At 47.5% G+C, this 14,507-nt stretch overlaps 1 protein-coding gene across 8 annotated transcripts in view; it reads right to left on the reverse strand.

Moving 5' to 3' along the window:
* Window positions 1–14,507, reverse strand: part of LOC149342620 (uncharacterized) — a 28,074-nt gene that overhangs the window by 7,516 nt on the left and 6,051 nt on the right. For 4 of the 8 annotated variants that reach the window (XM_089544997.1, XM_089544996.1, XM_089544998.1 and 1 more), the window contains 4 exons: window positions 9,272–9,356; window positions 4,239–4,345; window positions 3,553–3,792; window positions 1,168–1,213 (listed from right to left, as the gene is read on the reverse strand). In XM_089544997.1, coding sequence (XP_089401123.1) covers window positions 1,210–1,213; window positions 3,553–3,792; window positions 4,239–4,345; window positions 9,272–9,356 — 436 coding nt within the window. In that variant the 3' untranslated portion in view covers window positions 1,168–1,209. The other 4 variants (XR_016283045.1, XR_016283046.1, XR_016283044.1 and 1 more) reach the window with 4 other exon arrangements.

Raw genomic sequence — 14,507 nt, forward strand, 5'->3', positions numbered from 1 at the left:
CAATTACAGACAGGCTGCTTTATTTCACCCCACCGCCTCTCATGCTTTCATCCCACCTTTCCTCCTGATTGTAACACCTGTGGCGTGCCCAAATCCATACTTTTCCATTACCTTTGGGAATGTCCTTCCCCAAAGGCAGTATCCCCCAACCCCAATCCCACTCATTCTTCCTGGGAGGCTGCTTTACGGACCGCTCATCCCGCCGGCCAGAAATGGCTAGTGGATCGGGCTTTACGCGAAGCACTAGCCCGTGGACTCCTGGACCAGTAGGGGACCACCCTGGAAGATTTTTTTTTGTGTAATAAAGTTGTTTCCATCCATCCACAGAACGCCATCGCCAATTCGGCTGTACGCCTTGCTGGACGGTAAATTTATTTTTTGAGGAAAGGAAATGTATCTCTCTCGCATATCTGGGTGGACACCTGCACCTCGCCGTAAGGGAAAGGGGGAAGATGGGAGTGAACGAAGACGCCGTATTAGCTAGACGCGCCTTTGTTCATTCCAAACCATTCAGCTGGCATTACGGAGTGGCTAGCGTGCTCGTATCGCACTCCGGAGACCCTGGTTCGATTCCCCAACTCGACCAATTTCGTTCTCGGTTTTATTTATTTATGCGGTCTAACTAGAAAGGTTAATTAGGCTATTATTGTATTTCTATCCATCGTGTTCTGTCATTAACCTGTCAATTGTTGGAACTGTCTAGGATGTTCGACACAACGTATATGAAACGAGCAACGTCTTACTGAGTGGGGAAGTGCGTGGTGGTGGAGGGAACGCGGCTTCGTACTTATCTGTTTTTTTCAGCAGCGTCTCCTTCCGCGGACGCTGTTGTCGCTGCGGCGCGCGTCTTTCTTTTCTTTTCTTCTGACCTCTTCATTCTCCTCTATATTAATTAGGCTAATTGATTAATTAAGCAATTAACTAAACTCAGTCCAACTTTGTTGCAGCATCACTATACGATCCCTTTGATTGGTTGCATGGTTACTAGCCAAAGTACAATTGGTCCCATTTCAAATTCGCGCACTGTGACGTCACGAGCATTTCGACCAATTGAAAAGCGTGACATTGGGGGCGGAGCTGGTTACGAGGCCGACGCCGACGCGAAACCCAGGAACGGACGCCAAAGAGCTGCGCTCTAAAACATAACAAACCGGCTCCACAACTCACCAGTTTTGATGCTTCATGGTGATATCTGCAACTTTCGTGGCCTTATCTACAGGTAGAAAGAAACAAAATGACATTCAGCCAGCCCAAAGGTGAATATAGATTATGTCCAAGGAAGAGTGCGAAGCAGAGGATATTCGTGGACTATATTATACTTGTTTGACCGCATAATTTGTTTTACAACAGCACAGGAACTTCAACTAATTACCTTAGACAGCACAATATAAAAATTACAACGTGCCTAAAATAACAGAGCCCAAAAGCTTGATATGACTGACTGTAGTCTCTGACATCACGCTGATGCAACTGTAGAGTTTTGAACTAGAGTAGTCACAAGAATAATCATTGTTGTGTTTAAAGCAGAATTCCGGTACCAAAAACGATTTTTTTAACGCAGTTTATGAGCATGTATAGTCCACACACAATAACATGACAAATGCGGCTTTCGCATGTTTCAAAATCTGGAGTTAGAAATGCTGCAACACAGTTGATAAGCCCTGCAAGCTTAATGAAGAATATGCTCTTCGTTTGCGGAGAGGTTCGTATGCGAAAAGTTCAAAAGGATGTGGGGCGTCTCGACAGCTCAATTTTTCGACGCTTAGATGAGCTTTTTTAATCGGTGGGATTGTGTAGCTCCTTGATAACGCCGCTGATAGTGACCCTCTCTCAGACTGCTGAAAGTTATGGGAAGGCTCTTAAGTTGACCCTAACTTTCGAAAGACTTACGTTCCGTTTATGAATATTTTCAGTTTTCCATCACCTCTATAAAGTGAATTGCGCAGTAGAATTTCCCAGCGTCAGCAAAGCTATCTAAATCCTTTCCATGCTCCATTTGAATGAGTGAAGAAAAGAGAAGGAACAAACAGGTCAAAACGTAAAATATGCGGTAGCTTATACGCTAAAAATTGGCGTATCGCTCCCATACACTCGTAATATTCAACTATGCCGAGGTTGGTTTGGTTCACGATGATTGAACGTCCCGAAGCGACTCAGGCTTTGAGGGACGCCGTAGTGAAGGGGTCCGGAAATTTCGACACCCAAAAGAAATGATAAAGTAATGTTTGCTTATCAATTGATAACGAATTAAATTACAGAAATGGCCGAGCAGGCAAAACAGCTCTATTCTTGTTCTGAAAAAATAAACCGTGGGCTGAAGGTTTTTGTTGCGAAAGCAACACTACTCGAGTCGCTGAGACATTTCGCGGAGCTGAGGCAAGACTATACTGCGCATGCGCGAGGAGCAAGGGCGTCACACAGCTGCCGCCCCGCTGCCGCCCCGCTGCCGCCCCGCTGCCGCCGCTCTCGCCAGTTGAGCATGCGCAGTACTGGCCCACAGCTAGCGTGCCGGGGCCGCAGCCGCTGCCGCGCGCCCTCCATCGCCTCTCTCTCTCCTCGTTGCTTTCTCTATCCTCCAGGTTTAACCAGAGCTAAACCACTGCCAGTTTTGCAATGCTACTTAAAAACAGCCTTACGCTTATACGGCTCACGAAAGCTGGTTTTGATTTCGAATCAAAGGCAAAACGCTTGGAATTGAGTGCTTATGGAATTAACCGCCAAATTAATAGAAACGGCCTAAAGAATTTTAAATCGTGTAAACATATTTTACACCAAATATATCCTATACTGAAGAGCGATAGACCCAGATGTAGGGACTGGCAGTCAAAGCAAGAATACATGGGGCTCCCGCCTCTAGATGAATTTAAAGTCAGCGTTAAAAACAGACTAGTCGGCGCCCCAGTCTTGGACAACTGTTGTTGTAGCTATGAGAAACCTTGTGATGAAGTGCTCGTGCGGAGTGTATTCATATGGCCTTTTGTCTCTGGTATTCATTTTCCGCCCCACATCTATTTCTTGCGGCACACAACCTTATGTAAGCCTATCGGCGGCCCTTGCGCGGCGTGCTTCGCTGACTAAAGCATCCCGAAACCAGCTGAACCTTGATTTTAATGAGCGATTATTCTATTTATAGCGTACGGCTAAAAAGACTAGACATGATAGGCGGCCGCTGGCCCTAAAGCATGGTCCGCAGCCGCTTCGAAGGTAAGAATTTAGGACAAGGCGGCACAGCATTAAGTCCAGATTTCTCAGGACACTGCAACGAATAAAGCACAATGGCGGGAAGCACGTCGCCCCAAGTAGCGCGTCACTAATATGGGAACAATGTATTTTCGCTTCCAGGTTAGAGATGTTGTTATCTATCACCGCCTTTTGCACATGAAATTATAGATATATCGATAAATGAGGGCTCGACTGTGTTGCTAATGATTCAGCACAATTGAAGTACCCTTGTTGAGGAGAAAGCCACGTAAGAGCTCTACAATAACGTCCCCGAAATGTTTACTGTCTTTGCTTGCCTTAACGGAAAGCCGGTGAGTACGTGTCACATACCTGTGTGGTGGCATCGGCAGCCTTGAGCCGTGAGCAGGGACACATCTGTGTGACGTGCAGGCCTTGGAGGTGGCGGTGGCTGGGCATAGCCACGGCGGCGACGAACGCAGACAGCGTTTTGCAGCTCGCTGGTGTCCCCAATGTTGGGCTGTTGACTTCTGTCGCAGTCGCATTTGGTGGCTCCATTCATGGCAAGCTGCCACGGGACCAGCTCTCGCATGTCTCCTGTGTTGTCCGCGGCTATGCCGAAATGGTCGCCCAGGGTTATGTTATCAGTTTTAGTGGAAGCAGAAAAGCAGTGAGATATTTTTTACCAGATTAATAAAGTGCCTACCAAGTATGTAATAAATGGAGTGCAAGGGGCTCACTTTACAAGCTTCTGAGTGCCTGCTTGAGGCTGAAACGTTACGGACTAGAAGAGGTAACCGATTTAGGCAACATTTGCTCCTGGGGCATGGAGAACAAGAAAATCGCGGAAGTCATTTTGAAACAGATTGAGAGAATCCACCTCTGAAACCAACCAGGGGCGTCATGGATGATCGAAAGTGTTTCGGAGCTTAATACTTAAGTGTAGGAAGAAATAACTGAAAGATGAGACTGGGAAGTGAATAAGAAGCTACAGATTATTTCTAAGAGGACCTAGAATGTCAGATATAAAGAGGCGACACTAAGATTTCCATACGTACTGGCAAGTCAGGTAGAAGGCGGTAGTAACCCCACTAGGAAACAGCTTATAGGAGCGCCAGTCGCCGCAACGTTGTGAATGAAGCCTTGCGAATGAAGCAGCACTGGCCTGAAATCATACAAATCCCGCCTACTATTAGTTTCATGCCGTTACAACTGCTCTTGAGTACAAACAAACCGTCAACATTAGACGTAACAGTAATAATATAAAGCTTTTTTTTTCTTCAAAGACGACAACAAATTTGGCCATTGAAATGCTCTGAAGGTTCGGAGAAAAGTACTCTCCCGCGTAGTGCACTGTGATGTGGTTTGAAGGTGATCGCATAAGGCAAAGCTCAGCCGAATTGAACTGCTCGATCACAGCGTATACGTTACCCACAAAGCAGCGAAAACGCTCTAGTGTAGCCAGCACTCGAATCACTCCATCCTGCACGATGACTCGTAATCACCGTCGCACTCCGGAAACCTGGCTCCAAGTCCTCCCTACTGATCACCCCTGAATGGGTTCGAACCACGCGATGACCACAGGCTCACAGCGGACAGACAGCTATATGAATGATCCGGTATAACTCGCAATTTGCGAATGCTACGAAGGCCGTATTAAGGGTGCCCATAACAAAGCCCTCTTACATAGGCATATATCGTCGTGGACAGCTGCTGGTGCTCAGAATAGGGCGTCTGCCATGCACGAGACGAACGCGCGAGGAACGTGGTGCCTGGTCACGAGAAGAACGTGCTGCTCGAGGGGCCGATGGAACTATAACAATGGAGGAACAAAAGCTGAAAAGAAGATAAATTGGTTTGGTTTATGGGGTTTAACGTCCCAAAGCGACTAAGGCTATGAGAGACGCCGTAGTGGAGGGCTCCGGAAATTTCGACACCTGGGGTTCTTTAGCGTGCACTGACATCGCACAGTACACGGGCCTCTAGAATTTCTCCTCCAAAGAAATTCTAGCCGCCGCGGCCGGGATCGAAAGAAGATAAATTATTGCTGTTGTTGTTGTCCCTAGAAATATTTTGCGCAGAAATCAAACACAGCGATTCTTAGAGTGGTTTATTATTTTGTTTTTGCCATACTCTTCGGTGGCATTTTACTGGAATAACGTAATCTTTCAGTGGTGCGCACAACATTGGTGCAGGAGAAAATGCTACATTTGGGGAAAAGCAAAACAAAAGAAGAGACAGCAATGGAGCTTGCCTTTGTTATTTAACTTATTTAACTCTCTGTTCATCGGTACATTTTTCAAACTTCATGCTTGGCTCCGATATTTTGTCGTAATCGCCTATGGAAATTTGTTTGTTTACGCCACTACACCTTTGCCAATCCGCCCATGTGGGCATGTGCCATTCTTAAGAGGATGAAGAAGAAGAATATCTTACATGAGTGCTTTGTACCCGCTTTGCCCCCTGGTCAGTCCCCCGCCGTGGGTGTGTGCCATTAAGCCTGAGGACATCATCATCATCATCATCATCATCACCATTATCACATCTCTCTTGTCGCAGAGAGAGAGAAATAACTTTATTGACCATAGGATTTGGGACACATAGGTCCCTTGGTCCCCGCACTACCCCACTGCACTAAACGTTCATAAGTTGATGGAGTTCCATGACGTGGGCGGCCCGGTCAGTGGCGATCTTCTGCCTCGCCGGGTCTGTCGAGCGCAGCAGGATCTCCCATTCCTCCCAAGTGGTCAGGAGCCCCGAGGCCGGGGGAGGGGGTGGCCCACATCCAGAAATCCCTATTACAAAGTTCGGGCTCACTTTGCCGGTTCAGCTACTTCTCGTCTGCGGTGCGAGCGACAGTGGTATTATTGCTTTGCACCAAACTTGCGAATACCTTCAGTTATACACAACATCTACCGGTAGATTCCCTTGCTAACTACAATACTAAAGATAAATACTTTCAGTAGTTTTTAAATAACGGAACAAAATTTGCAACACAGCGCATGATAAAGGAATCGTCAGCAGTATTCTGGAATGAGGCGCATTCAAACCTCCGTTTGACGTTGCGTCGGACAAAGTTACATTAAAAGGCTGAGGATCGTTCTTTGGACGCCAACGGTGCAGCGTGTTTTTGGTAAGAGAGAGTTGTGCTAGTACTGTCTGTGGTGCGCCTCTTCCAGGTTTGTGGTAGGAGGATGACGAGGAAAACTTTTATTTGAAAGCTATACTGTGCGTCTCTTCTTGAGTGGAGAGTGGAGCCCTCAGTCCAAGGCTCCATGTGCCTCCACGATCCTGCAGGCCCGCCAAAGCAGCTGTCGCGTTTCTTGCGGGTCCGTGCAGGTCAGAGTGGTCTCAAGAAAAATTGGTATAAGTCCATGACCCCTCTCGCACCGCAGCCACCCTACCGCTGTCTCTTCAGCACATTCTATGAACCGGCGCTGGTTTTTACGCTCTGTGCTTAACAGGGCATGTCTCTAAGAGGAATAGTGGGGAAGGTTATGGGTAGGGCGACGTCGGGTGGGGTTTGCAGGCCCAAACCAAATAAAACAGTGAAGGTTGGTGTTGTTGGCAGCTAGGGCATGTGTACTGGTAGACGGTTGAGATATGTTTACTGTTGTGGGGCATTGACATAAGTTTGGGGCCCGGTGCGCTGTCCGACTTATGGGCCATTGGCGAATAGAGGAGTGTCTGTCTCCGATCGTGAATCCGTAATAATTACAGAGATCCCTCTGCCGGTGCAGTAGCGCATCGCTGAACAGTTGCACCATCGCTCCGGTAGTGGCATGAGGACTCGCAGCGATCTGTCCTTTTGACATATTGACAAATTAAATTTTGCGCCGTTACCCGAGCAGGAGTGAATAAGAAAGCGCAGAGGACAAAATGGGAAGAGGAACAAAAGAAGCGCTTGGGGAAGGACGAGTTGCTCCCTGCAAGAAATATAGTAGACAGCCTCGCAAGAAACGTGGAAAAATCTGTGCGAAAACGAACTTTGCGGGAGCTATCCCTTGTCCTTTGAAACTTCTACGCATTTTGAGATGAGATTATGAATAGCAGTAAAATCGGAATTTGAACACAATATGAATCGATTGATGAGTGAGATACAATGGACTCAGAATCGATATTGAATTAGAAGTGCGATGTAATCAGAGTTGGAATAGATTGGCGAGTGAAAGAAGATGAGCGATTTAGCAACGCAATGCCATGAGTGAATCGCAGGTTACTTCGGTTTTCTTCATTTACTCTTCTCGCCAACTGTACCCAATCAGGTGACTGAATACTTCCTGTAAACAGATGGAGAATAGAATCGGGGAGATCGTTTTTACGTGCCTGGCACCAATTCTCATTTGAATTGTATTGCTGACTTTAAGGAGCACTGTGGTGGCTTTGATGTCGTTATATTTTCCAGCATTTCTAGATGAGCTTCACCTATGCTCCGATCCTATTATTGCGAAAGCAATACTACTTTCACTTTCAAGCCTTTGCGGTGCAACGGCGGTGCACATGAAATGACCTTTCGCATGACCTCTGTGTGACGTCACGCCGAAGAGCTGGGCGACCATCTCGCGCCGTCCGTTTGCGACGGCGGTGCACATGAACGGCGGCCTTACTGGACTGGATTGGACTGGATTGGATTGTATTAGATTACATTAGATTAGATTGGTTTGGATTGTATAACCGATGCATCGCCACAAGTCTAACCACAAGCACCACCACCAGCTACACTAACAGCTGAACCATGGCGTAGGTACGGATATTGCTTTCGCAATTACCGGGCTTAACCAAGCTAAGCCAAAGCGAATTTATATCCTGCATGACTGCAGAGGTTTCAACTGCGTCAATTGCTTTCAAGTAATCTATGATGGCTGTATATAGGGGTTGATTATACTATTCTTCGCATTTGTCTATTAACTGTTTGGTAGTATTAGTAGGGTGAATTGACGAGTAGCCTTTACGAGAGCCTGCCTGGTTATTTGGTTGATTGAAGTCCAAAGTTTTCCTGATCTTATTAGGGATTACATTAGTAATACCTTGTAGGCAACGCAAAGTAACCTCATCGGTTTGTAAATTTTAGATCCCTTTCGTCGCCCCTAGTTTTCTCCTGCCGCCATTGGTATTCCTTATTCTTTTTCATCCAAGTCGGTTACCAGCACCCCATCACTTCTGGTGTCCGATGACAGATCCTTGCTGGCCGTGGTGAATATCGTAAAATGGTTTTATTAGCAACCGTGATTCCTTTGTAAAAGCGGTATGTTCTTACTTGGGCAGCTTTTCCTGGGTGATGGGCATCAGATCAATCGGCGCAGTTTGAGTGGCTCCTCTGTTTCAGCTAGCTTCCTGCAAGAAACTGTGTAGTGTGCTTGCTGGTTTAAGTTGCGTTGTGTTTTCGATCGCATTCTCCCGTTTCGTGCTTAGTTAGTACACAGCTCAGAGTGAATGGTCCATGGGGATAAAGCAGGCCACTGGTTAACTATACCTCTTCAGTTTTATTGCGTAAGCAATACTGTGCCAGGTTTCGAGCCGTGGCATAGCTCCCAGCGGTGGCCGAGGTCAAACAGATGGAGCGCCGTTTTCATAGCAACCATTTCAGCCGCGCTCCACCAGGCGGCTGGACGGTCGCTGCGCTACCACGGCTGCCGCGCGCTTCTAATAGTCGCGCTATCGACGCATGTATCGGATTGTGGAGAGAGGAGACAGGAAGCGGGAGGGAAGCGGGGAATAAATACGCGCGTTCGCCTCGGGCAGTACAGTTGCTGCTTGCTTACGCAACTTGCCCGGATTAACAAGAGCTAAACCTCAGCTAATATTTTTCTTTGATCGTCGTTCGTCCGTGAAACAGGCTAGGACCAGATAGCAAACTTCTATAACTAGGCAATTAGTGTGCACTGATCCACTCTGTTCTCTTCCTGTCTTTTAGTGTTACACCTATCTTAATCCTCTCCGCAGCACGCTGCGTTGTCCTTCAAGTTGAACCCTTAATTTAGACCCCACGTTTCCGCCGCGCAGGCTCATCTTTTCATCTCACACTCCTCGCCACCTCTCTCCTCCCTCATCCTCGCCATCAGAGTTTGCGTCAATCCTCCCTCACACTCACCTCGCCGAGTAAGCACGCATGTGGCAAGGGTCTGGACACGCTCTTGGGGGCTCGTCCTCTTGGGGTTGCCGATATCTGACGAAGACTGGTAAGAGCGTGATAATGTTGCAATGTATGTTTGGTCACTGTGTTGTGCTGAGCATGTGTTCATGGTATGCTTATCCCTGGTTTATGGGAGCTCCACAGAAATGGATAATGGTCAGCGGCATTGAAATAATGAGGGGGGGGGGGGAGGGGGGTGCAATAGCTCCCGAGTGACGAACCATTGGTGGAGTCCCACACATGAATCAGCCGAGGGAGGGAGGAAGGCGGTAATTTGATTGCGCGATGGCTAAAGTTATGGTCCAAGTAGCTACAAGTAAAGCACATAAAACTTTGTAACGTGCGTACGGTCACTTTTTATAGTTTCCAGAACGCAACACACAAGCGCAGTAGGAACCAGACAGGTATTTATAGTTGTTACTCCATACCCTATCGGTAACTAGTTATGCATGTCGCGACTACCAGGGCTTTTAGCGGTAGTCTATGTGATCGCCTTTGAGGTTATGCTGCCGCTGACTGCTGTGACTAATTGCCGTGGGCGCGAGTGCTGTAAGGTATGCACGTCGGCTCACCGGAGGAGTGTACAAAGAGCTTAGCATTTAGTCAACACGAAAGGTCATGGTATAAACTAGAAAAGCTCCGAAACTGAACTGTCAAAAATCGGTACCACACAATGTAGCACAATGTAGTGCATTGCAAATGGAAAAAAGATTTAGGGTATGCCACACAAAAGTCTTCAGATTAATTTATGCTGACTGGGGCTATATAACATGAATTAGTTTACACAGAAGTAAAGGTTTAGGATTTAGCTTTCTTCTAAACACTATCGCCGCGACAAGGATTCGATCCCGTGCTCTTCGCCTCTGCCGGCGAAGGCTACATCCACTAAGCCACCGCGCTGGGCTCGCATCCGTTTGTCGTACCTACCTAACTGATGTGTTGCAGCTTCTGCAGCGGTTTTTACAACAGTACAAATCTCCTCAAAACCACCCAGTGGAACACTTCATAGTCCACAGCCACGTTCACAAGGTCCAGCCAGGTGATCTTTAGAGAGGAAGGGAGAAGCATGCATCATCACGCATAAAGCACTGTTCTTCAGCCTCACACCGTGACGCTAACCGAAAGCAACCACGAGACCCAGAGTACCTTAGGGAGCATTTCACAGAAGCTTGAAACACGAAAACCATTACTAGTCAAGAAAGTCAAACATGATGTGTCTGGCTCGTCCATGCTACAAGGGACAGGTGGACCCATATGCCGGGTCGGCGATGGTACGCAGGACCATTTCCCGTGGCTTTCGGCAAGCATTCTGGCCGAACACGCTGAGCCTTCTTGAAAGCATAGGCATAGTGGTGGCTCACTACACTTGTCTCCAAACGAATGAACCATGCACTGAGAGCTTCATCGAATCCTTGACGAATGCGTCCAAGGCGCACTTAGTGTGCGTCCTGGTCACTGTGCTTATGGCCAAATCATTGCACTTCATTTCTGTTGTTAGCTGGCCGTCCGCTGATATCAGCAGGAATCCTAGAAGGACTTGAAGGAACGTGAAGTACCTCACGGGCGTTGCTTGTTCCCATCAAAAGAAATAATATGATTTCTCCGCGACTCAAGCCTCGATTTTTCGACACGATTTGCCGATAAGAGAGGCACGATGAAACATTCCAAAAGTTCAAAGCCCAAACAGTTCGTTGACATCACGGCACCGACGATGCAGCTGGCAACGCCATCAGTCTCATTGGTAGCGGTACAAGTCAAGGTGCCCTTCCGTCCTTTGCTGATTTGGTCGCCGCCGCGTAGAGGACCTTGCTAGTCATGATTTTTGAACATTTCGCGATACTAAGTATGGCCGATTGATCTTGTGCATAGATAGGCTTTTCTCTAACTTCTCTAACTTCTTGGTAAATATTCGATTGTTATAAGTTTGGATGCTTCGTAGTTTGAAAATGACCATTAATAAAGACCAATATTACCGCCGGTATTTCGACCTGCGGTTTAGAAAGTCCAGAGTCGGTCCACTTCCGTCTCAAGCAGGAGAGTACTTGTAGCAACTGCGATAAAGGCAGGAAGTATTATAAGAGGAAGGCGCTCGTCTTGAACTGTCGCTGTCCGACGAGCGCCTTCCATAGTCCAGTGTGGGGTTGTGGAGGCCTATTCTGGGGGTGGGGCAGGCTGTGGGTGGTCTCGTATCGAAACACAGCACCCGCACCCCGAAGCGGCCGCCTATTGGAGCTGCGTCCCCGAACTCGAGGTTGGCACGTTGGCGGTCCGGATGCAGTCATACCTGCACTGCACGGGCAGAGTGAGCGTGTCGCCACTAGTACATTTTATAGGAATATACTCGCAAAATAAAACAAGGAAACGCATTTAGCTGGCGTCATGGGGAAACCTTTGTACAGGGCTTAGTTCCGGAACCTTAAATCTTTGGCAGTTGTAGCGCTTAATTCGTTATTTCGACTAAACTGACTAGAAAATTTAAAGCGCGGTCACTGGACCAGCCACATAGCCCTGAGGGTAGAGAGGGGTATGCGTGAATCAAGATATTCGCGGAAGATTTACGGCGCCAAGAGAAAAAGAAAATGACTCAGCAAAGATAACTTGCCTTTTACAGCGAAAAATTACGGTGCGAAACCACCCTTGCCACTGCGTTGCTTATTCACGTCAGCAGCATGCAGTCACAAAAACACGGAGCTATTTTGTACGGAACACAAGTGGCACAAAAGAAACAGATACCTAGCCCTCAGCACGGTGAGCAGGGTGGCTACATTAACAAACACAGACACACCGTACCCATCCAGCTGTTGCAAAGCGAAAGTGCGGCACCATTTGCGCCGAGCAAATTAGCCGGAATCCTAGAAGAAAAACCAAAACTACGCCAAACACAAGCCAAGCACTAAAAACTGCACTCCAGAGACATCGACATATACACCGGCGCTGCACACTCCAGCACAGGACGGTATGTCTGTGTCATACGCAAAGCTGGAAAAGAAATTACAACACCTAAACCCACTGGCGGCACACTAGTAGTAGAAGTCATTATCCAAACTGTACAGAGAGCCTCTCCTGCACTCCGTACACCTCTGCCCTTCGTTACCTTTAAGTACTGATTCTGATGCTGTTTCGACGAATTACGTGCCCCGGAGAGGTTACTTTGCCTGCAAACTTCTCGAAATGGCAAGTATTTTGGCGCGATGCAGCAAAAACGTTTTGAGCCACACAACCGAGGACGGCTGTGCTTTTGAATTTCTGGAAACCCATATGGATGTTACTAATGATGAGCTACACGCTTCTGAATAATTAAGGAGCCTAACTGTAATAGTTAAAAAGTAATCTATTCGCACGTCTTAGCCGTATTTTGATGAACTACACCACTGACACTGCCATGCCGAAAAAAGCAGTCGTCTAACTGAAAAAAGCGTTTTTTTACAAACGCTGTAAACTCTTAGGTGACGCGCCCTGTATACTGATGCAGTTCATTAGTACGCGCATAATATAGAGAGGCTATACAGAACCACCTGTACCACTACGTGGAAGAGGTACCACTAGAGTAAGATGTTAGAGAAAGCGGTGCCTTAGTGGAGGGCACCAGACAAATTTCAACCACCTTAGGCGCTTTAATGTGCACTCACATCAGATAGCACACGGGTCCCTTTTGCGTCTCGCCTCCATTGAGTTGCGGCCGCTACCGTCGGCCTAAAACCCGTGTACATCGGCTCGATAGCTGAGCGCAGTAACCGCGGAACTAACGCGCGGGTCTTAGCAGCGAGGGAATTGAGAGAAATGAGCTGTTCAGCTTGTCCGTGGCTCAATGACCGGGTGCCGTCAATTTCCTAGCCAAGTCCTGCGACAGAGATCGACGCAGAGCTCTACAAAAAAGAATTGGTTTTGATAGAAGCGAACGCACAGCAACTGTCTAACTTCTCAATTGACACCTCAGAGTGGGGAGGAGGAATGAGCCGAAAGGATGGAGAAAAGGGTGGCATAGTGGAGGGCTTCGGAACGATTTCGAACACCTTGGTATCTTTAGCGTGTGCTGATATCACGCAGTATACGGCCGCCTTTTTCGTTTCGCTTCCATTGGAACGCGGCCGCCGCGGCTGGGTTCGAACCCGAGTACTACAGCTCAGTTGCCGAGCGCCCTAAGCACTTAGCCACCATAGGATTTCAGCCCTACCAGAAACAAGGTAACCAGCCCTAGAAACACATGTGAGAGGCCATGGGGAACATTTCTTCCTTCTCCTCTCCCCCATATCTTTGCAGTAGTGAAACGAACGTACTTATTTATTTGTTGACCTACCGCAGCGCTTAAAATTGACTCAGTAGCCGTCATCAGATCGGAGACACTGACTAACGCGCACCTTAATTTCCCTAACCCACCAACAACCTGAAACGCTTTGGTTAAGTCGGTGGAACTCCATAAACATCGCGCTCTATTCGAGCAGGTCACCCACTATCAGTGGTGGGTGACCTGCATCCACAAACTTTCTAGACCTCAAACGTTTGGAAAGGCAAAAAATTTAGGGACACTTCAGCTCCGGCTTGAAACGTATGAGACGAAAGCGATAATGGATCCCGTAAGAGGCTGCTCGTTACCACGCCGACTCGGACACTGTATATTTTGTAAAAAATCCCACATGTCACACCTATAAATCCCCGGTTAACCAAGCGGTACGAGAGTGCCTGCGTGGCCTGTAAGGGTAGCGTGTCTGACTAGCATCCCAACGGGTTAGGGATTCAATTCCTGACTAATTACCCCTTTTCTTAGCACCGCAATTCAATCATTTTATATAGTTCCATGTCCTAGTGACGTGTACGTCATGTTGGGACCTTCTAATCCCACACAGCTGAACCGGTGACGTCATGAACCGGTAGACCAATCTGTCTTATGCACACACAAGCGACGACGACCACTACACTGGGTTCTCCGCTGAACCGGACCATTAGTGCTGTCAATTTAAAAGAAAAGCTGTGGCGAGTCATGCAAGGAAGCGGCTACAGTTTGAACCATGTGTGTTACGGTGCTGTAGCCACGCAAGGTAATGGCGGCTGAGAAAATCATAATGAGAAACTGCTTTATAGTTCATTTTCACAGTAAAGGCGCAATGGCATTTCACTGGAAGTGTTAAAGAAACCGGCCTGTATTTGTTCTCCACCAGCTAATATTTTTTGTGTTTTTCTATTCAGATTATACGTG

This window comes from Amblyomma mixtum, chromosome 5 (genome assembly GCF_055824585.1).
Source record: "Amblyomma mixtum isolate Tamu chromosome 5, ASM5582458v1, whole genome shotgun sequence".
Lineage (NCBI taxonomy): Eukaryota > Metazoa > Arthropoda > Arachnida > Ixodida > Ixodidae > Amblyomma > Amblyomma mixtum.